Source organism: Lynx canadensis, chromosome B4 (genome assembly GCF_007474595.2).
Source record: "Lynx canadensis isolate LIC74 chromosome B4, mLynCan4.pri.v2, whole genome shotgun sequence".
Lineage (NCBI taxonomy): Eukaryota > Metazoa > Chordata > Mammalia > Carnivora > Felidae > Lynx > Lynx canadensis.
Window position 1 is genome coordinate 74,415,135 of NC_044309.1, and position 23,167 is coordinate 74,438,301.

General features: G+C 37.0%; 2 protein-coding genes across 7 annotated transcripts in view; one reads left to right on the plus strand and one right to left on the minus strand.

Annotated features, from left to right (window-relative positions):
- The window catches only part of SENP1 (SUMO specific peptidase 1), a 51,725-nt gene extending 30,809 nt beyond the window's left edge, over positions 1-20,916 (minus strand). The window contains exons 1-7 of one of the 5 annotated variants that reach the window (XM_030322459.1): positions 20,673-20,916; positions 16,906-16,953; positions 15,309-15,439; positions 13,515-13,599; positions 12,623-12,664; positions 7,932-8,091; positions 3,658-3,829 (exon numbers count right to left, since the gene is read on the minus strand). In XM_030322459.1, the coding sequence (XP_030178319.1) occupies positions 3,658-3,829; positions 7,932-8,091; positions 12,623-12,664; positions 13,515-13,599; positions 15,309-15,439; positions 16,906-16,953; positions 20,673-20,886 (852 nt within the window). In that variant the 5' untranslated portion in view covers positions 20,887-20,916. Of the gene's footprint in view, positions 1-3,657; positions 3,830-7,931; positions 8,092-12,622; positions 12,665-13,514; positions 13,600-15,308; positions 15,440-16,905; positions 16,954-20,062; positions 20,504-20,672 lie in introns of those variants that run through there. The other 4 variants (XM_030322461.1, XM_032593965.1, XM_032593964.1 and 1 more) reach the window with 4 other exon arrangements.
- PFKM (phosphofructokinase, muscle) overlaps positions 19,480-23,167 on the plus strand; it is a 46,229-nt gene continuing 42,541 nt past the window's right edge. The window contains exons 1-2 of one of the 2 annotated variants that reach the window (XM_032593963.1): positions 19,480-20,080; positions 22,735-22,857. In XM_032593963.1, coding sequence (XP_032449854.1) covers positions 22,758-22,857 — 100 coding nt within the window. In that variant the 5' untranslated portion in view covers positions 19,480-20,080; positions 22,735-22,757. Of the gene's footprint in view, positions 20,081-22,001; positions 22,084-22,734; positions 22,858-23,167 lie in introns of those variants that run through there. The other variant, XM_030322457.1, reaches the window with a different exon arrangement.

Consider the following 23,167-nt stretch of genomic DNA (forward strand, 5'->3'; position numbering starts at 1 on the left):
AGTTTAATGTAAGAACTGATTTTTAAAAGTCTATTAAACACACATAACTCACCCACAAATCATTTTCCCCAGTACATGTATCTTCAAAGAAAAGCTTCTAAGCCTGAACAACCTCACAGTTACTAGACAACATAAAATGAACAGGAATAGATGTTCTATATTCCAAACAATTATCTAAGGTCTCTTTAAGCCTCTAAATGTTAATTTAGAGGTCACAAGAATTTATCTTCTATTTAGAACCATTTCAGGCAAAGAAAAGATAGTCCATGCAACTCTCAAAAGAACATATATGTAATATTTGACTTTTCCAAAAGAAAATCCAAAAAGGTAAGTCATTTGAAACTTCAAACACAATTCTTTTTTGGAGCATCTGGTATTACAAATAAAGTAAAAGAAAACATCCTTCTTTGTATATTACTTATTAAACTATTTCTACTGAGTAAGCAAATTATTAAATTAAGATGAAAGGAAGTACTAATTGGTAACATGTTAAAATAAAAGAAGCTGGATAATGTTATGTGTTAAACCTAATAAAGGACCAAGGAAAGTTTCAAACAGTATAAAGGTAATTAAGGTGTTGGATTCTATTTTTAAAATATGTGCCAGATTCTTGTACTTAAATGCGTCTGTAAGAGGCTCCATCATAAACCTGAACTGTCTGTAAGATTATAAAAATTTAACAGAGAACACAAAATAAATTGTAGGAAACTGGTATAACTTATTGTTACAAATTACTCAAAAAACTTCATAAATACTCCAATTTTGATTCTGTTTAAAGTAAAAGCTTTATACTATATAAACCTCAACTATCAAAGGTACATAATTCAACAACCTTCTGTTTTTAAGTCCAAAATTCTTGGCTATAACAAAATTGTAGGGGCGCCTGGGTGGCTCAGTCGGTTAAGCATCCAACTCTTGATTTCAGCTCAGGTCATGATCTCAGGATTTGTGGGTTTGAGCCCCACATCTGAAAGCACAGAGCCTGCTTGGGATTCAATCTCCCTCTCTCTCTACCCCTTCCCTTCTCTCTCTCAAAAAATAAATAAACATTTTTTAAAAAGCTTTAAAAAACCCCAGTATTATAAAAGGTTTTGGGTTTTCTTATGAATAAAACCATCAGTGCTATTAAGAAAGCCCGACATCTTAAAATGTTGCTCAGTATGTTGCAGAGAAGGATGTCTGGAAGCAACATATCAGTGAAAAGAAACTACATGTGTTTTTAACATTTTACATTTTTATTGTCCCTAGTATTTTCTCTTTCCCAAACAGAAATTCATTTCCTCTAAACAATGTTAACAGAACTCTCAGTTAAAAAGGAAATACTCTACACTGTCCAGTATGGTAGCCACTAGCAATATGTGGCTAATGAGTACTTGAAATGTGGCTAGTATGACTGAGAAAGGAAATTTTAATTTATATTTATATACATTTATTTATTTATATTACATATATAAATTATAATTTAATCTGAATTAATTTAAGTAGTGCATATGGCTAGTGGTTACCCTATTAGTACCGTTCTTTAATGATATCCCTGAATCAGCCTTCAGCCAAGTGGTGGTCTAGCCATCACTTACATATGTCCAAATTCTTCTTTATGTATTCTTTTTAAACTTCTATTGTAAGGCTGAACAATGCAGTGGTTAACATCATGTTAATTTTATAAATGACTTTATATTCCTGAAGGTGATAAATAAATCCAGCAGTAAGATTAATATCTAATTTTCCTTCCTTAACATAAGAAACTGTATCTCCCTTGGAGATCCCAACATTTCCATGGAAAATAATTTTTCCTTCAGTTTGTAAGCTCCCATCAGTAAATTCTTTATTCCCAAGGGAAGAAAAAGAATTATATTTTAATCCAGATTATCTAGTACTATCCAAGACTAAATATCTGAATAATTAATCTGTTGATAGTTTAATAAAATTTGGTCCAATATTTTATCTTACTCATATTATATGGGCAATCCCATATTCCTGTACTACAAGTGACTTGATTTTCATATCAGAATATAGACCTAAAAAACAAATGAGGCAAAATTTTCTGCATCTCGTTTCACAGAATAAATTCAATCTTTGGCATCTTCTTGACACTGTAGAAGGAAGAAAAACTCCACCTTCATGTCCTCCAATGGCCCACCCTGGACATTGGCCTAGAGGGTTGGTTGGAAGGATAAAATTACTCACCTAGCCCAAGTCCTCAGGCTGAAGGCAGAGGTGAGAGGAGGAGGGGCTGAGTGGTCCAAAGGACTGGTTAGCTAGTGGGATTACAATGAACGCACATAGTCTTAAGGATCCTAGTGATCTCAGCAGCAGCCACCTGGGGCAGGGGAGGGTTGGGAGGCCAGTATCCAGCTGCCATGCTGCTGTCTCCTCCCCCACAAGTCTCTCTGTACCCCATAGGCTGCCTAGGATCCAGCGGAAGCACAGCCCCAGTAGTGAAAAAAATATGATTTATGTATGTAATAACTAATACATACATGGTGCTAAATTCAATAGTACAAAAGTGAAAAATAAATCTCTACTATTGCTCAGTTCTTATCACCAAAGGCAACTGCTGCCAGTTTCTTATCTATCCTTTACCTACTAAATATGACTTACTAGTTCTGCCACCCTCCGCTTGAATATTTTAGATTCAATACAAACTTAAAACCAAAAAAAAATGCACAGCATTTTTACTAACCGTGTCACAAATAATCAAGTTCTGCCACTTAAACAATCATCATTAACAAATTATCTAGTTATTTGGCACATGGCGCTATATTCTTGACTCTCCAGTCTGTAAGCTCCAATGGGCTGGAGCCATACCGCTGGGTTGTATAATACAATGCATACCAGACTAGACTCCAAAACACCTGGGTTGTAGGCTGGCCATTTACTGTGTGACCTCTCACCTTTACTCTCCTAATATATAAAATGTGCATATCATCTCTACCTATTTCACGGCATTAAAATGACTCAACATAGTAATACATGTGGAAAGCATACTGGAAACTCTATATACAATATAAATGTAAGGTATTGTTATTTATTTGTATCTTCATAGCAAGCAGTCCAAAGCTGACTAGATGCATAGTATTTAACTTAACAGGTACAAGCACATTTCCTACCACATAAGTTATATGCTATATTATATTTACAGAATTGAATTTCTCCTTTAGGCTTACTGAATGCATATAACAACCAAAGTGTCAACAAAACATCTTTTTTGGGGGGAACATCTATGATCTCAAAGATCTTCTTACTCAATGAAGGGTTGTAAATTATTTAGCTGGCTTCTTGATTTTCTTCTTACACTAAGGGAAAATTGTCCTAATAAGAAATAAAGGCAGGTATTTCATCAAATCCAGCAAGATTAACAGTTTTGCCATATGAAACAAGAGTTGAGGAAGGGCCCAAAAAAAAAAAAAAACAGAGATAGTTCGATATATGAGAACTCATTTAGAAAATACTGAAAAGTAAGTCTGCTGCCCAACAGGAATAGAGAAAATGATAAGAAAAATAATGAAGTCCTCCTAAAATCTAAATTAAGAAACAAAAAGCAGAAAAAGGACTAAGTGAACAGATGGTTAGTAAATGTCTGAATCAGAGGAACAAACGGCAGAATACAGGGAAAGATTCTAACCTTTAGCAGCGTTTGTCGCAGGTTTTCCTTACCTCTTCTGCTGTACTAACATGTCGCCTCTGAGTTTTCTTGGGGCTCAAGAGGTTTCGGCGACATGAACCACTCCAAGATGGACTTGGGACAGGCTTAATAGGAAAAGATTTTTCGTATGCAGACACATGGCAGTGATGATTTGCCTTTCCTGTAAAAGTGTTTGATAATCCACTAAAAAAAAAAAAAAAGTTCATAAGAAAAAAACAGCAAGAAAATCCAACCTAGTGATTTTCACTTTCAAGAAATACCAAAAACAAAACACCAACAGGTAGAATAATGGATGTACCATTTGAGGGACATATACAAGAAATGATGCATGGGTTGCTGCACCAGGTTCTGCAACTTAAGAAGTCCTAGATTACCATACTACATAATTACCAAACATCTAAAATTGCATTTCTTAACTTTATAGTTCCTTTGGTCAGGAACCAAAGACCTGTGCAGTATGACAAAAAGTATATCAGGTCAGACTTCTTCAGTAAACTTGGGGTCTATATATCTTACACTTTCTATTTACTTGCTGCAACCCCCTGCCTCAAGCCCTTTGTGGGGAATTATTTATGCAAAGATGGATAAAGCTAAAGCCTCTCAAAGAAGCTTTTAAACTGAATTTTAGGGGCTCCTGGGTGGCTCAGTCGGTTGAGCCCCTGACTTCAGCTCAGGTCATGATCTCACAGTTCGTGAGTTTGAGCCCTGCGTCGGGCTCTGTGCTGACAGCTCAGAGCCTGGAACATGCTTCGGATTCTGTGTCTCCCTCTCTCTCTGCCCCTCTCCTGCTTGTGCTCTGTCTCAAAAATGAATAAATGTTAAAAAAAAAAAATCTAAACTGAATTTTAAAATTTCCTAAAAAGCCAACAGAGGGCTCCCATCCTTCATTAAAAACAACCAGAAGGCTTTCTTTTAGGCTGCATCGCTCTCCGCCAATTCTCCTTCTGGCCTATTTACCTCCTCTGAAGGAGAATTTTTTTGTTTCTTTAAACTGTTTGTGCCCCCAAATAAAGGAAAACACTGGCAGGAAAAGTGCTTTTGTGAACTTAAAGCCCAGTCTTATCTCTAAGACTTGATTAATAATTTAAAGTTCTTTCTATGTGGTCTTTTTCATCTATTATTACCCAGTAAGTATAAGGTACTTGCTCTTAGCATACTGAATTTTCTTTCTTTTTCTTTTTCTTTTTTTTTGCTGAGGATGCAGAATACACAGCTGACTAAGCTGAATTCAATGAAAACAACTCTTTAAATCAGTACAATTAGTCTGGATCCAAATGAAATCAGACTAGTCTAAAGAAAATCAAAAAGCACTTACATGCTCTCTCAAAGGGAAAAAAAAAAGAGGCAAATCAAGAAACGGCCTCTTAATTATACAGAACAAACAGATGGTTATCATAGGGGAGGTGGTAGAAGGATGGGTGAAATAGGTAATGGAGATCAAGGAATACACTTCTGATGAGCACTGGATGTTGTATGGAAATGCTGAATCACTACATTGTACACCTGAAACTAACATAATACTGTATGTTAACTGGAATTAAAAACTTAAAAAAAAAAAAAAAGCACTTACATGCTCTGCCTCTAACTCTTCAAATTATAGTGGTTTCTATGTGTGTTAGAGTGGGGAAAGGAACAAGGACTCAGAATTTTGGGAATAGGCCTTAGGATGGGTGGATGCAGCTACAAAAAGAAAGGCAAGTATAATTGGCTTGGTGAAGATATAATGAATTCTTCACAATGTCTTTTTTATTGATGCTTCCTAGAGTGTGTGTGTGTGTTTAATGCAAAAGATTTATTTTCTAAACAAAAAAACAGTGGGAGAACATCTTGCAATGCCAGAGAGCAAGGATGCTTCCAACAATTAATGAGGTTGGGCCAGACACAGCAGTAAGCTTGAAAGAACTCCCACTGGATAAAGCTGTGAGAATGTGAACATTACAAGAATAACGATGGTGGTAGATTGAAACACACTGAATCTGTAATGACATTAAAAAAGAAAAGAAAAATTCCTCTGAACCACATGAAGTGGCTATTAAAAAAAAAACAAAAAAACCTCACTTTGAAAATTGGTAATGGAAAAGAAGATCTAATTGTATATCCTGCCTTCCCAGTAGATGTATCTTAAGGTAACCAAACAACCCTATCTACTGAGAAAAAAAAGCTCTCCTTCACAGCAGAGTGACAATAAGTGTAGAAGAAATGATAACATTGGAAAAGTATTATTTCATTAACTCTAATAAAATTATTATCAGGCCAAAGAAGGTCAAAAGATACAAATTTCCAAGTTCTAAGTAAGTTCTGGGGATGTAATGTACAGCATGACGACTATAATTAATACCATATTACATATTTAAAAGTTGTTGAGAGGTCTTAAAAGTTCTTATCACAGGAAAAAATAATTTTGTAACTATGTATGGTGATAGATGTTAAGTAGACTTACTATGGTGATCATTTTGCAATACATACGAATACTGAATCATTATGTTTATACACCTGAAACTAATATAATGTGATATGTCAAAAATACCTCAATTTAAAATAATTATCAGATAACAATTATCAATTGATGTGAATAACTATTAGGCTGATACGAAACTGGTCATTGATAGAACACCAAAGTAACATCATTTACATCAGTTATATTCTAGTCACAAGGGGGAATACCTAACTGTACGAAATGACCAGACTGTTACCTCTCTACTCCAGAATCACTAATGATAGGAGAACCAGATTTAGAGGTTTTCTAATGTGATGTAACACATCACTAGTTTTTATTGAAGACAAAAATCTAGTTTACAAAAAAATACAGAGGATAAATGACAAAATAATACTATGAAGAAACCTGTCAAATCCAAAGGGTGGAACACTATGTATAAAAGTCATGTCATAAGAAAAAAAGGGGTTTTCTAGATTGTAAGAGACTTAAAGGCAATAACCACCAGATGCAATCCTAGATTATATACCGGTTTGGACAAAGAAGCCATAAAGGATATTTTGGGTCAACTAGGAAAATTTAAATACAGTTTAGTGTACAAGACAAATTTACTGAATGGAAAAGAAGATGTGATTGACTTAAAAAGCAGATTATTATAAAAGTATGCACAGTATGAATTCATGTTTGAAAAAATGTGTATAAATGCAGAACAAAACATCTGGAAGGAAATATACTAAGATATTACAGAGGTGATCTTTAACTGGTGGAAACATGATGTTTTTATTTTTTATTTTTACCTATCTGTATTTTCTGATTTTTCACAAAGCACATGTACTTGTTTCTATAATAATGTTATTTTTAAAAATAACAGTATAGCCTTACTGAGTAAAAAAAGCAACTTGCCAAATGATGCATATAGAAAATCTTTAATGAAGACAAAATAACATTATACATTTCATAGTACACATGCATATATCTCACGCTATATAAGAGCAAAAGAGAAACAAACATAGGGAAGGGTGTGGATGGAAATACACCAAGGGGAGGGGAATAAAATTGTGAGCAGTGGCCAAGGGATCTTCAGCTTTTTTGGCAATGTTTTAATTTTTACAATGTGAATGCATTAATGAATTCTTGTGTAATTAAAAAAAATAAGGTGTGGAGAAGACCATCCCTGGGAGTATTGACACATGTTTCCAGAGTCCATGTGCTGATAATCATAAAATAAAAGCCATCTCGTTGGTTTCTATCAATGCCAGCAAGCTTAGCTTTAACTAAGCAGGAAATTAAATGATACCATATTCCTAAAATCCATCACTAGAGTAAAATTTAAGAAATCATAAATACCATTTTAAAAAAGAAATATTTTACTAATAAAGTTCTTGAGGGAAACCTTTATAAGCTTAGTGAGGGAACAGGCAGTGCTTATGAAATTGGGCTGAAAGGATAAAGCCCTGAGGCCATGGGGTGCAGAGTTTCTTTGGTTTGAGCCAGGTCTCTGCTCATGTGAAAGCCTATAAAAATGCGCTGATTTCTTTGCTACTGAAGTTGTAGAAATTGAACGACTTCCACGTTAAGATTCATAATAGCCATATTAATCCCAAAATAAATACTCATTCATATGCACCAAGATTTCCCTCAAAACTCTCCTCTAATGAGAAGCTTTGGATGTCACCAAAATTCAGCACCAATTAAAAGTTGAAAGTTTAAAATGCATTTGTCCATATTTTCATGGTTTAAAGTTCAGAAATGGTGTTACACCTTTAAAATCCCAATGTGAACAACTATCTTATGGCCATTTTCTCTTATACCAGAGGAAAGACTTGTGAACTAAGCAGCCAGAATACCTACCTTGAGGTCTTTCGGGTTTCGAGGTAAAGACTTCGGCTGTTTCTTGATTTTTGTAAAGTTGAACCTGATGCTGGAGTGGAATTTCTCCACTGGCCATTTGCACTCTGGCCAAAGGTTCTTAAATCTCCTGAGCCAAGAAAACTGTCTGAGGAAGGGTTGTCTAAAAGAATAAAAGTTTGAATAATTAGACAAATACCGACAGTAGTAGTTTTCCATATGACCGCAACCATGTCCAACATTGTATTCCAAAGTAATGTGGCATAGCACCATGTCTCTCATGGAAGAAAGATCCCAGTCTCAACTGCCAGTAAAGTCTGCAGTAAGGGAACTTCTACAAACTATAATTGATTCAGCCATACTAACCTGAAAATTGATGAAGGAGCTGAATCCTGCCACAGCCATGTGCCTTATCTGCATCAATGTGACTCCGTGGTGTCCACCAAAAGTCAACATTTTACCCCAACTATATCTTGCAAGCACTCCCAGGCCTGGGCCTGAAAGAAGGTAGGCCAGACCAGTAAGAAAGCAGGTGGAGGGCCAAGGAGAATTGTAATTCAAATGAACAACAGTTATTGCTTAATAAGCAGCTGGTGTCACTTTGTTTTTAATTACCATGTTCACGACTCAGGGGCTCTCTCTAAGAGCAGAGATAACCTCATTGCTGCTTATTCTGGCTGGCTTATGGCAGGAATGACCCATCATATGCATCTGGTTCTGGTATGATTATCTTCAGTCACTTAATGTCATAATCATCAGACATATCAATACTCCCTCCAATGCGTGATATTGCAATCAGACTAAGTAAGAATTATATTTGAATCTTCTGACTTGTGGCTTACAGGCTGGGGTAAGAAAAGTTTCTTGAAATTTCACCTAAGACTAGAATAATTTCTAAACCCACCTCTCCCTATCAGCAGGATCAGACAACTTAAAACAGCACCTTCAAAATAACTTCAGATATTAGGTTATGGAACTCTGAGGAACACCAGTGGAAAATTGAGAATGATAATTGTCTACTTCTTGAATTTTTGCCTAATGTGGACATCATTTTGAAGACCTTTCAAAGCGAATTACCACAGAATTCTGCACAATATTATGTTATTTCAAATATTTAATGTAGCTCTTGATACTGTATCCAAAAAATAGACCAGGTGACAAAAATAAGTTTGTATTGCAGGTTTGTTTTTGTTTTGTTTTGTTTTTTTAGGATCAGGAATATCGGGATTTGGGATGAATAAGACAGGAAAAACAGCAGTGGTCAAGGGTGGTGTTAGTACCAGTTGATCCACCAGTGGATTAACCTAATCTAAAATTATATTTACTTTCAAAATGAATTATAACCTTTTACCTTTGTAATCAGTATCTATGCATAACATCTATCACTGTTACTTTAAGGAGAGAAACATAAGACTAATAAAAATGAGTATTATTAAAGGCCAGAACATTTTTATCTTTAAATGCAAAGTAATAACAGTAGAAATCTGTCTCTCACACCTTTTGCTACAATATGATTAGGGAATGATTTGCCTAGAGATGTCTACTTAAGGAATAAGTCTACCAAAAAATGCAAAATTACCCTGACAAGTGTGAAATTTGAGACCAAGGAGAAGCTAGAGTAGCCTCCTCAATGGCATTTGACAAAGGCTTCGGCTTTCAAATGCAAGGGGAAAGCACAGGATCAGGCAGTCTGTTTAACCAGAACAAGGTGGTTCTATCCCCACTCAATGAAAGCAATGAATAGTCCAGTATTGCTGATGTAATCAAGCAGCGATAGAGAGGGACCAACATAGGGCTGCAGACACTCTTTTTTTGGTGTTGGTTTAGCCTGGTATTCTGTCATCATTAAGAGATCAGATTGCAAATGCCACAATTAAGATTACTTATTATGTGCACATACACACACAAAACTGTAAGGAAATACACCAAAAATTTAATTTTAGTTGTGTTCCAATAACAGAATGATAGGTATTTTTCTACTTTCTCTACAAATTTTCTACAAGGACAAGGCAATATTTTATGAACATAATGAAATAAACTCTTATATTTTAAAAAATGTAGATCAAGCAATCACTACTATGAAAGTAACCATCATCAGTTGCTCTTGTTAACTTTCAGGTTTATTTAGTTATAAATAGCAGGATGCTTTAAATTATCTACTAAATGCCAGTGTGGCAACCTAGTTTAACATATTTTCCAAAGATAAGACATTGATAATGACTCTAAGCTTGAGCAAAATCATTTCTTTTCATCTTTATCTACTTTTCTTTGTTTAGGGTTTAAAATATTTTAATTTTCTTTTGTGTCCTTAATAATAAACACAATAAATTGTGTTCTTAATAAAATCAAGAGCTCTTGAAGTCTGAGCAACATTAAGTTATTAACGGAAAGATTTACATTTTCTCTGCTTTCTAAAAATGATTTTTTTAAATCAATGTTTTTAAATAGGTTAATCTTGAGTGGATTAAGAAGCAGATTTTTTAAAAGCTTGATATAGAGAGGCAGAGCCAGTAAAGCAGTAAATGGTAAGCTCCAGACCCTAGATTCTAAAGTTTTGGGGCTTTCCCATGTTCTTTTTCACCTTGATGGAAAAGAGAATAGAGTCAGAATGAAAGGCTGAGAGAGTCAGAATGAAAAGACTAAAGCAGTAAATGGGATAACCACATCTAGCCCAATCAAGCAGTGAAGCTCATGGTGACTGACCACAGAAATTAATGTGGGGATTATTGGAAAAGAATACATACAAAAGAGATAGTAGAGACAAAATTCTGCAGGATTTAAAATCAATTGGAATGGGGGTGGCAGGAGAACAAAATCAGGAAAAGTACACAATAAAAAGTAGGTTTGATTTGAACGTTTTATTACAAGAAAAAAGTATATAACTCTTAGCCTTCACAGATTAAAAATTCTGATGGTCAGAGAGCAACCCTGGAGGTCTGTGACATGCCATACCTTTGCTTGGTCAGGGATAAGATGAAATTTGGTAGGCACAAATCTGAATCCTCTGCTTCACGCTTTAATTTAGAGAATGAATCTAATAGTTCAGCATCCCCATTTCAACATGGCTGTTGTTATTTGTTATTCATCACATATACAGTAACTGTTATGAAGTTATTTTTTTGCTTTTCCTAAAAAAAATGGCCTTCAAGCGACAGAGAAAAACTTCAGTGTAAGATTTTGATACGAGGATCAATTTATGGTATGAGGACAAACAGGAAAAATCTAACTCTCAAGAATCATGTCACTGAGTACAAAGCCAAGAATCTGGCCAAATATCACCACAGTCAAGAACATGAGGATTTGAGATAATCTCAGACATATCCTTTGTGAATATTAAGGGTCTAATGAAATTTAGAAGAAAAAAGGCTATACAGGGGTGCCTGGGTGGCTCAGTCGGTTAAGCTTCCAACTTTGGCTCAGGTTATGATCTCATGGTTCACGGGTTTGAGCCCCACATTGCGCCCTGCACTAACAGCTCTGAGCCTGGAGCCTGTTTCAGATTCTGTCTCTCTCTCTCTGCCCCTCCCCTGCTCATGCTCTGTCTCTCAAAAATAAATTAATATTAAAAAATTTTTTTAAAAAAGAAAAAGAAAAAAAGCTATACATACAGATGTTTTTAAGTCATATTTTTTACAATAGCTAAAAACAGTAAGTGTGAAGGGGACCTAAACTATAGGCAAAATAATGAAGCAAATGATTGCATGGGCCCATTATCCTAACTCATAGCCCCTCGGGTCCCACTGCATTTCTGAATTTAAAATTTTTGGAATTTTAGAGAGATATCCTGGTATATACTATGGTAGCACTTCAAGGTATAATCTGAAGCTGCACCCTGTAATCAAACATATTGATGGATCTGCAGTGAAATGTGTGGTGATATATCTGCAGTGAAATAAATACTCATATTTATAGATAAATAAAAGACACAAACAGCTTCAGGTCAATTCATGTAGGTTTTGCCAAGGAATTAATTCAGGTCAGGTCACTTTTGATACCAAATGAATTAAGAAAATAATTTTTGGTTTTCAGAGCTTTTTGGATTTTAGAAATGTACATAAAGTATTGTGAATGTGCATATCAGTTCCATGGATTATTAGAAATGAGCATAAAAAGGTAGATACAAAGAATAACATGTAAACAGATGGAAAAGTAAAAATAAAAATATATGGGCTAAAAAAGATTACATGTATTGAATCATACGATGTACACCAAGCATGTACACAGATAAAAATTAGAAAAGGCCAGAGTTGAGTTGTTATGGTCAGCAGATTTTGAGTATAATTTTATGTAACTGTGTATTATTAAGCAATTATTTTAAACTACAAGCAAATATTCTACCCAATGGAAAATCAACATATGAAATTACAAGCAAACACAGCCTGAGTTCAAATTGAAATACTAATGATCTCATTTCATTAATGATCTCATTTCATTATCCACTCAACTGTCCTTCCTCTAGAATGAGCTGTCCAACCAGATTTCAGGCTCTCTGCTCATCAGAAAGGCCTTTGCAATAATAATGATGGCAGAGTTACTTTCTGAGCCAGTTAACTGATTTTTCCATACAAATTATGCACACACTATGTGGAGACCATTTCCCATACCAGGAGAGGAAATCCAGAGCCCAGGGTAAAGTACCACCCACCTAAATGACATTTAAATATAATATAAATCTAAAAGATCATCATACTAACGTCTTTTTAGGGGAGGAGATCTCATCTTGCTGACAAAGAATCCTGAGGAAGCCAAATAACAATAATTATTATTTGCATTTCATATTTATAATCTCAATTTATCCTTATAAAAATCCCATTAGGGCAGGTTCAATGGTATTACTAGTATTCCCATATTTGCGGTAAGGTGAGGAGATTGAAGAATTAGTAGTGAAAAGACATGGGAAGACCACCATCATCTTCCTGGGTTGTAGTGCCAGGAAGCTAACCAACAAAAACCTCTTAGTTTCCCCAAGACAGAGCCAGAAGATAACTGTAAGTCCTAACCTTAGGAAGGGGGCAGATGGAAAGTCAGGCAGGCCAAGGACTAGGAATAGCCTAGAGAATGCTGACTTCTGTCATGGATCACAAGCTGAATAGGCAAGCCCTTGAATATGCAAGCATGGCTGTGGCAGGTGCTAGACAGAAACATGTAGTTAACATTTCCTGCCCTGATGGAGGGACAAGCTTGTGTAGAAATAATTTTTTAGGATTCATGATTTCAAGCAAAATAAATAGGCTAGCTCTGTGCTTTAAATCCATCCAAAACAAATATCCTTTACATCATATATGCATATTAAAAAAAAAAAAAGCCAAAACCAAAGCTGTATTGCTTTTCACAATGACATAATGAACAAGTAAGGAAATGGATTAAAAAAAAACCTTTTCCATTAAAAATATGTGGTTTGAGACTAGGTCAGTAAAGTATTATAGCAATGCTCCTTCCCCATTCACACACACAGTGATGTTTTATGGGAGAAAATACAATTTTGCTCTTGACAATGTTTTCACTTTAGAGATAGTAAACACAAACAATTTGCTAGGAAGAAATCTGAATGGTATAAATGCCTTGACTCCAAGCAATGCGTCATACCTGAATAATAATTTGGATTATAAGCTGCACTTCTTGTAGAACATGTATAAGATCGGTCCAAATTTCCTTCCCTGGAAGGTAATATCTAAACAAAGCAAAAGATTTTTCATAAATCATATTTTTACAATAAAATGGGATAAAAATTTATACTAGGAAAAATGTACCATTAAACAAGATTATGACATATTTCAAAATTCAATATAATTGTATTTTTATATACTATAAATAAACTACGTACTAATAAGAAAGAAAAATACATAAACAATCTGATGGAACTACTGAGGCTTCAAGGGGAAAAATGGGCAAAGTATCTGTTACACAACTTAATGCAAAGGATGTTCACTAGAAGGTAAACGTGCATGTGGTATATCCTGTTCTGCAAGCCAGCTGTATCATTTATCAAAGGGGGTGACAAAATGTACCTGTTTGGAATCTTTTGATGACTTCATACAGAAGTTCTTAATCAGGGGTGGGTACTGCACCCCAGTACCAATCTGGAAATGTGTGGATATATATTCAGTTAAATTATTAAAAATGATTATTGGGGGCAGATACTACAGGCATTTAGTGCCCAAGTGTCAAGAATAATAAACATTCTGCTATGCTTGGAAGAGATTCACACAGCAAAGAATTGTCTCATCCATATTAGTAATGGCTTTCCTACTGAGAAAAACTGCTTTATTACTCAAACCTTAATGTGCAAATAAACCAGCTGAACATTTTTTTCCTTTTTAAAAAAAAGTATTCATTTTAGTTCCAGGTGTACACAATTATCCAACTTTTCTATGTGTTATGCTATACTCACCACAAATCTAGCTACCATCTGTCACGCTATATTCCCTATGCTGTGCCTTTTATTTCTGTGACTTATTCATTCCATAACTGGAAGCCTCTATCTCCCACTCACCGTCACCCATTTTGCTCCACTCCCCTCTCTACAACCATCAGTTTGTTCTCTGTATTTATAGATCTTATTCTGTTATTTGTTTATTCATTTATTTGTTTTGTTTTTTAGATTCCGCACGTGAGCTAAATCATATTTGTCTTTCTCAGTCTTATTTCACTTAGCATAATATTCTCTAGGTCTATCCATGCTATTACAAATGGCAAGATCTCATCCTTTTTAAATGCTATATAACATTCCATTTGTATATGTATACCATTCATCTATCAATGGACATTTAGGTTGCTTCCATATTTTGGCTATTGTAAATAACGCTGCAATAAACACAGGGGTGCATACATCTTTTTAATTTAGTGTTTTCATTTTCTTTGGGTAAATACCCAGTAGAGGAATTACTGGATCACATGGTATTTCTCTTTATCAGATAAAAAGTTTTAAAACTGTAGATTCTGACTGAGGAGGTCTGGGGTGAAGCCTGAGATTCCGTATTTCTAACAAGCTCCCAAGGGATGCTGTTGTTGCTGGTCCTTTGAGAAACTACACTTTTTATAGCACTGGGAAATCTCAGAGCCTCTGAATATTTACAAATTACCCATTTAATCCCAACAATTTTAAGACACTAGTTTAAAAGAACACTGACCTGTGTTTTCGTGATTATAATATGCATAGGAATAAAATGTTTTCTAAAATAAACAGTTCTCAAAGAACTCATACATAGCCTGGTTCTTGTTTTAACTTTAATATATCAAACAAAATTCAGAACACCAGAAATACCAATTCTAAAAAGTTTATATATACATTCGTCCTTTTGAGTATGGCATTTAAATTACATTAGATGAAAACTGAAACTAAAATAATTCATTAAATAAGGGAAGAAAATTATTCCTAACCTGATGGTCAGAAAGTGAAAGCTGGTCCTCTGGAAAACCTGTTTGTCCCAGGAGATGGGTTTTGAATATGGAGTTGTGGTTCACTAACGTTACTTCTCCAGCATCCATCCTCATCCTATCAGCAATATCATCTGTGAAAAGAATCCAAAATTAGTTCAAGTCATATAATTCTTCAATAACTACTTTCCTATGAACAAATCTTTTCACCTAATAAAAATGATTCCCAAAGAACAGCTCTATAGTCAAATAAAACCTCTTTCATAACTAACCATTGGCCAGCAATCTCAAAATGTCATTGTCAAAAAGAGGCCCATGTGCAGAAATTGGCTCATTTGGAATTGACTGAGATCATCTGCCAAACAGTTCAAAACCTGTACAAGTATTTAAAAAAAAAACAAACCACATTTAATTCAAAGTTTCTTTAAAAAATTGAATTTTCCCTAAAGAAATGTTGAATGTTTTCACTAGAAAAGAAGTTAACTACTTAAAACACACACACACACACACACACACACACACACACACACACACAGGGAAAAAAACTCATCATTCAAAAACAAACACTCAAAAACAGTTAATAACTGTTTATTTCCTTTGTCTAACTCAAAAAGTGCTTAAAAATGAATCCACCTGCACTGTCTTTTCTGCAAAAAGTATAATGTATACATATGGCTCTTGACAGATATCAGCTCAATTACTATAATACTGTGGCAGAACCTTACTTTATAACCATCTTTGAGACCTTTGTTAATGTAAGAGAATAAAAGCAAATGAGAGTGACAGAATTCAGTGACTTACACTGACATCAGCAATTAGAGAAAAGGGAAACAAATGACCAGGTAAGAGAGACGGTAGACTAAGCAAAAGGAAAAAACAGAAACAAGAGAGAAGACTAATGTGAATCTAAAAGGAGCACATGAGATGTTATAAGATGTGTAAGATCTAACTGTATAGACTGTTCAACCTATTCCTAATTGGCTACTAGTCCTGACCTTGTATCGATCCCCTTTCTAGACATGAAGAACTATGAATAATGCAAAATGTTGCATTCATAGTGAATTCTCAATGTTACCAGCTAAGTGAAATTTTAAAATTTACCCTAATCAAATTATTTATCACATAGATGGTGGTATAACATAGTACAAAAGAACAGGGACTCTGAAACCAGGCTGCCTGAGTTTATATTCTGGCTCTGCCAGTTATAGTTGTTTCTTAATTTCTGTGTCTCACTTTCCTTGTTGATATTAAACACGCTTGTAAGACAGTTGCAAAAAATTAAATGAATTAATATATTTTAAGTACTCAGAACAGGGCCTGGCACATAGTAAATGTTTGCTAGTGTGTATTTGGCTTTTTCAATACAATGAATGAGAAAATGGTGCCAAATGATGCTATAAACAATGTCTCAACCAAGAGTATTGTCTAGTATTACAGTATTACATAATTAAGTTGAGATCTCTCTTAAGATTATTATTAAGCACAAAGATGCAAATACTGAAAATGTTAAAAACAAAACAAAACAACAACATTTTTTCATTCCAACCTAACTAATCAGAGTAACTAAAAGACTCAATTACTACTTCAGAGTTAGACTTACCCATGTCAGGTCTTTTCACATCACTGACTTTAGCAAAGATACAAAGTTCTATAAAAGAAGACAGAAAACGGAAATGTGACATACTGGAACACCTCTTTCATACAATTATAGAATAGGAAGCCATTCAAAGTGACATTTGTGTTCTTAGGAAAGAAAAATATAAAATGGTAAGAAGAGATGACTTGAAAGAGAAAACAGACACTAAAACTAACCGGAGGCAATTTGAAACATTTCCAGAACCTGAGCTGTATTAGACAGCAATTACAGACTACCCACAGAATGACAGAACATTACAGCAAGAAGCAAGTTGGGAGTGCCAAACCTTAAAGATTGATTTGTATATATATGGTCATAAAGTTAGTGACTGAACTGAAATTACAACCTGGAAATTCTTCACAAACTGTTCCTTTATTACCTCATGCTAAACCATTTAATTAAAAAGTGATAGATCTTGTGGTGGTCCTATTAGACTTCTTTTCTAGAAGTTTTACTCAGTGGCCAAACATAAAGCTACTGACACTCTAAGAACAATCAAGGAATATTTCCCAATTGTACTAAAGTACTTTCTCTCCCATCATTAAACTGCTACAAACCAAAGCCCCTTTACCTACATGAAATTTTCTCCTCTGATGTATCCAATTTTCCCAGAAAAAGGAAGTTAGAAGCCTAACTGCATGGAACTAGGTTAATAAACATGTCCTTGGCACCCAAGCTTCTTGGCAGATTGAAGAGGAGACTAGGGATGGTAGCAGTCACACTTATTACCGTCATAATCTCATTACCAGATTTTTAAAGTTTATTTATTTTTTTGAGAAAGAGTCTACATGCATGCATGCAAAAGCAGGAGAGGGACAGGGAGACAGAAAGAAAGAATCCAGAGCAGCCTCCATGCCCAGCACAGAGCCCAAGGCAGGGCTCGATCTCAGGACTCTGAGATGACCTGAGCTGAAATCAAGAGTCAGTCGCTTAACCAACTGAGCCACCCAGACGCCCCACCATATTTTAAAAAGATTGAGCATATCATCAACTTTAGTTTGTCATCAACCTTATCAATCAACTTCATCAACTTTAGCAATATCAGGGCATCAATCTACTAAGGGCTAGATGATGATAACAGGTATTCCTTATGGTCACAATAATGAAATGCAGGCACAAAGGAAGCCTGCTTGAGCTTTTCTTGGCATAGCTACAGACTAAGCAGAGCAATCATCTGATTACCCAGTCTTGCTGGGGAGGGTTCCCAAAAAATTTAAGCCTTATATTCAGGCTTCAAATATATTTCCAAATGCTCAACGTAACAAAAGGCTTCTATCTGGAAATTTTCCAGGTATTCTTTCCTCTTCTTCCTTTTTAAATAAAGCAGAATCCCCTGGGTTCCACATTAATAATTAAAGCCCCACATTTACATCGTAACACAAATGCATCCAGCTTCTTCAGTGTGCTTATGTTACTTTCTCTTTGGCATTTGCCTTTGTGTTAGAAGTAGGGATATCTTACTCCAAGATTCAACATGAAATGCTGGATCTGGAAACGTTAATGCCACCACACTCTTGTAACCCTAAGATTTTTTTGCCTTTTAAGAAAAGTATTCCAGGGTGCCTGGGTGGCTCAGTCGGTTAAGTGTCAGACTCCTGATCTCGGCTCAGGTCATGGTCTCACGGTTTGTGAGGCTCTACGCTGAAAGTGTGAAGCCTGCTTGGGATTCTCTCTCTCCCTCTCTCTCTCTGCCCCTTTTCAGCTCATGCTCTCTCTCTCTCTCTCTCTCAAAAATAAACTTTTTTAAAAAGTATTCAAACAATATTTCCTAGTTCACACATTGTTCATTTAATTTACTAAAAGAATATAAGCTATTACAGCTACTCAGGTGAAGTCAATAGCTGAACACAAAACAACAGGAAATTTGAAAGAAAAAAAAAGATGGCGAAGTCCTGACAGTAACAAAATGTAACAAGTATGGCAAAACATGTATAAGCTTACATGCAAACAGGTGACTATAAAAGAGAATGTTTAGAGCCACAATGAAGTTACTAGAAAGTATTTACTTGAGGAGAGGCGATTAGCTTTATCCAGGACCAAATACGGTTAGAATAATTTATGATATGAGAAGGGAATGGAAATATGGAAATGACCAAGTGAATCATTCTAGTCTGAACTCTGGAAATGTATATGATACAGTTCGTAGTATACACCACGTATTTGCTTGTGTTTCTCGTATTTTCACATGCCATCTCTCCCAGTTAGACTCTAGCACCTCAACACTGTAACGCCTTAAAACACTGAGTATTCAATTCCTTTCATACACAAACATTTACTCTGCACCAATTACATACAAAGTATTAGGAATACAAAGATGAGTAAGAAATGGTCCCTGCTGCTGAAACACTGCCAACTGGGGGGAAAACAGATCCATAAAAAGATCCTCAGAGCAAGAAAATAAAGCCAGTGCAATTGGTAGGAGGCGTGGGAGTCAGATAAAGAAAAGACTTTCAAAGCAGTAGTCGAGTTACATCACCTTGGCCTGAAGTGGCAGAACCTGTTTTTTAATCCATTTGCTCCCTCTAGACTTAACTCATCAGATGGGTGACACGAAGACCATGTCTGCAGTCGGGATGAATCGGAATGGGGGGGGGGGGGATGAAAGAGACTGCTCAAGAGAAAAATGAAATGAGGCTTCCAGACTGGGACTAAAGGGGAAAAAGGGATCTCTAAACTGGAAGAAGATTCAGGGATCATGCTTAAGAGATGCATAAGGTTTCACTGTAACTGTAATTCCAAATTCTGTGTAATCTACCTTTCAACAGGAGCCCGTGACACCAACTAGCTCCACAAAGACTGAGGAGATGGTGTGATCTACTCCGTTCAGAATATCCAATTAGAACAAAGACGCGAAGTAAAGTAAGTGGTAGCCTCTATTAAGGCTTTATATAAATTTTATAAGAAGCACCCCCCCCCAAATAAGTGTACCAAACGTGAAGTGAAATGACCTCAACAAGGCTGACTTGAAAGTGATAAAGGAGTAAGTTATTGCCAACGAGATAAGTGAAAATACTGCAAAGGCACCGATAAACAGAAATCACCAAACTGAAGAGAAGCCGGGCATATACCCAGAGAGACCACGTTAGGGCACACCAAGAAAGAGACGGTTCAAGGGAATTACCAGGAGGCGATGAGCCAGGTAAGCAAACCGTGGCAGTTAAGGGGGTTTTCATAACCTGGGCAGGAGGGTCCAGACGTTTCTTTCTGGTGGTGGCACACTAGCGATATCACGTCTCAGGGAGATACCACAGAGTAAAAGAGTTGGAGAAATGTTTACGTGAGACGCAGAAGTAGTCGAGAAATATCACTCAGGTCTCAAGGAAGGCGGGAGGTGAAGCAGGTGTAACAGAAAGCTGAGCTTCCCGTTGAAAACAGCTTTCCCGTGAGAGAAGACCCTGCTCGGGCGGGAAAGCCCCGAAATCCCAACCGGCCTTTTTGCCCTCAGGAGGGCTGGGCGCCGAGATGGGGCCTGTGGTAACGACAAGGGAGACGGCCTCTCGCCGGCCCGGGAGAAAGAGGCCTGAAGGAACGGCCTCGGGAAGCCTAACTAACGGATAGCCGGGGGGAGGGGAGGTGGTCCCAGGGGGCGGGGCAGAGGAAAAAGCGCCGTCCCCACAGCCCTCCCAGCTTCCGCCCAGCCCAACCCAGGCCGCTGGGCCCGGACCGGCACTGCCTCCCGGCCCAGGCTCCCTCCATCCTCACCCCTCCCCCAGCTTCCCGCCGCCACTCACCGAACCGGAACCGGCTGCTATGCGAAGGGGTTTCCGGCCGGGCGCGGAACGCAAAACCCGGGAACCTCCGCGAACCGGAACAGCCTCCACAACACCGGAAGAGCCGTCCGGTGGCTGTGGAGGGGCGGGGGTGGGGCGGGGGGTCAAAGAGCAGAGTTGAGGACTCGGGGGACGCCTGCGCAGTGTGGCCAGGCCTGAGAAGCCTGGGGACCATCTAAGGCTGAAGTCATAATTTCCCTGTTCCCCTTTCAGTTTGGGATTTTTTTCTCGTTCCCGTTCTCGTTCTCGGATTACTGTTAGTGTGCCCGTCGTCCTTCGCTTTTTCCTGTTCCCTCGATCCCCTTGCACGGCGTCTTCTGGTTCCGCTTGTCGATTTTTGCTCTCGCTCAGGTTTCCATGGCAGCTTTTTGCTGTGGCCGTCAATCGGAGGAAACTTGTGGCCACTTTGACGGATGTGGACCTGAGAGCTAACTCGAGCTCTATACCGTGTTTCATTGAGAATCACGGAACGTTAGTGCTTGTAGGAAATATTTTAATCTAACGGTTTCAGGGAAGTGAAGTCATTTCCCAAAGTTATAAAGTGCATGGGAGATCTGGGACTAGGAAACACGTTTCTTAATTTGCAGGCCTGTAGTCTTTGCACTACATCATGCTTGATTGGCCATTCGGGAGAAGAAAAAAAAAAGCAGTTTGGGATTAGTTTAAGTTAGATTCTGGAAACTTGTGGCACTTTACAGACCTCTGGAAGAGTTTGAAACATAGGGAGAGGTGTGAGGAAAGCTATTGGCGGTCCACCAAAGACCTACTTTTCCGAGTAAAAATAGAAAAGGATCCAGGAGTCTGCCCTCTGAAGAACTAAATGGCCCTGGTGTTGCTCCTGTGACTGAATGGATTAACATATAATCTGTGCTCTACTTAAAAAAAAAATAATAATAATTGGAAGAAATATGTTTATTCATTCAGACTTTTTACAAAGTCCTTCAACTTGGCCTCTGGACTCAGGCCCTGTCTAGAAGTTTTGGAGAAATGCTTCTGAGTAGACCCTTTAGACCTCAGAAGTCTGAGCTCAGACTTTATTAAAAGAACGGGAGTCTCTGTAGGCCCCAGCCTCTTACCTACTCTGGAAAAAAGGAGATGCTTGCTGAATTCAGGAGATCTTGCCCTGTCAAATACATAAAAGTAGATTATTTGCATCACTTCACATGCTGATACTACATATTGTCATGTAGTATTGGGCATACCTGATCCGTATCAGTTTTGTCCATCTTAAATCATTCCATAGATCTGTTCATATGGATTAAACTCCGTCTCTGTTTCTAGGAGACAGCGATGCATAAGGAGGAATTTCATCTGAAATTTTTCATGTGTGTGATTCAATCTCGCGGGTTAGTCAGGACTCCTCAGAGCACAGGTACCATTGTCTCCTGATTATACACCAGTGACAAATGGGTTCTCTTGCAGGAATTTTGATACAGGATGTAAAACTTACTAGTCTAAATGTAGGCTTTAGGGGTCAACTGACTTTATTCCATCCCCACTATCGTAAAATATTTGTCACTGAGTCATGTCTCTTCCTTGCACAAGTATCAGCTGAGATTTTGGTCTGATATGTGGAAATAGGCCCAGGCAGGTAAGGAAGACTTGGGAGTTAAGGAAGAACAAAATTTATAGCACATGACCTGGTAGTTGATTTCTCTGTCCTTTGTGAATTATTTTAACCTTTCTGGGCTCATCTGTGGGAGTCCTGGTTACAATTGTCATTGATACTCTAAAACCTATAAGATAGAGTTCCAAAGAAAAATGGCTTTCTATTACATCTCAGTCTCAAAGTATCTAGAGATATGTTCTGCTTTTCTCTCATTTATGTCAAAGGAGTAGAACCTTTTTAAGGTAAGATAATATTGAGAAAAGTCATCACTTCTCTAATTTTTCACTGAATTATGGAAAAAAGGCCCTGGACAGCTGAGAGTTACAGAGAAAATGAAGGAGAATAAGTAGCACTTCCTTCCCTGAATCCCACCTTGAGGATAACCTCAAGTAACCTAGAGATACTGCTTTTCAGGGGGAGAAGCTTCAACTTCCAGCATGCTCATACAAAAGCCACCACCTGAGATAGACAACATGAAGTATCTACATGCTACGGATGGTCCAGACACTGTGGAAGGCATACCTATTTTGAAAACTGGTGAGGCATGTAGTTAAACAAGGGGGTGGGGAGAGGTGGAAAGGAGTGTTGGAAAATGAAGTTTATGCATACATTATAAATTAGGATACAACTACCAAATTTGAAATATGAATTAAGACACAAGGGAGAAAGTGTGTGTGTGTGTGTGTGTGTGTGTGTGTGTGTGGTGGAGGGGACATAGAGAAAGTAGGAGATCATCTGGGAAACTAGAGAGGGACAGTTCTCTCTATGAAGAACACCTTAATTTAGTCAATAGTAATTCAACTGGCTCATAACTGTAAGGCACTAATCTAGTTTATACTATTATTAG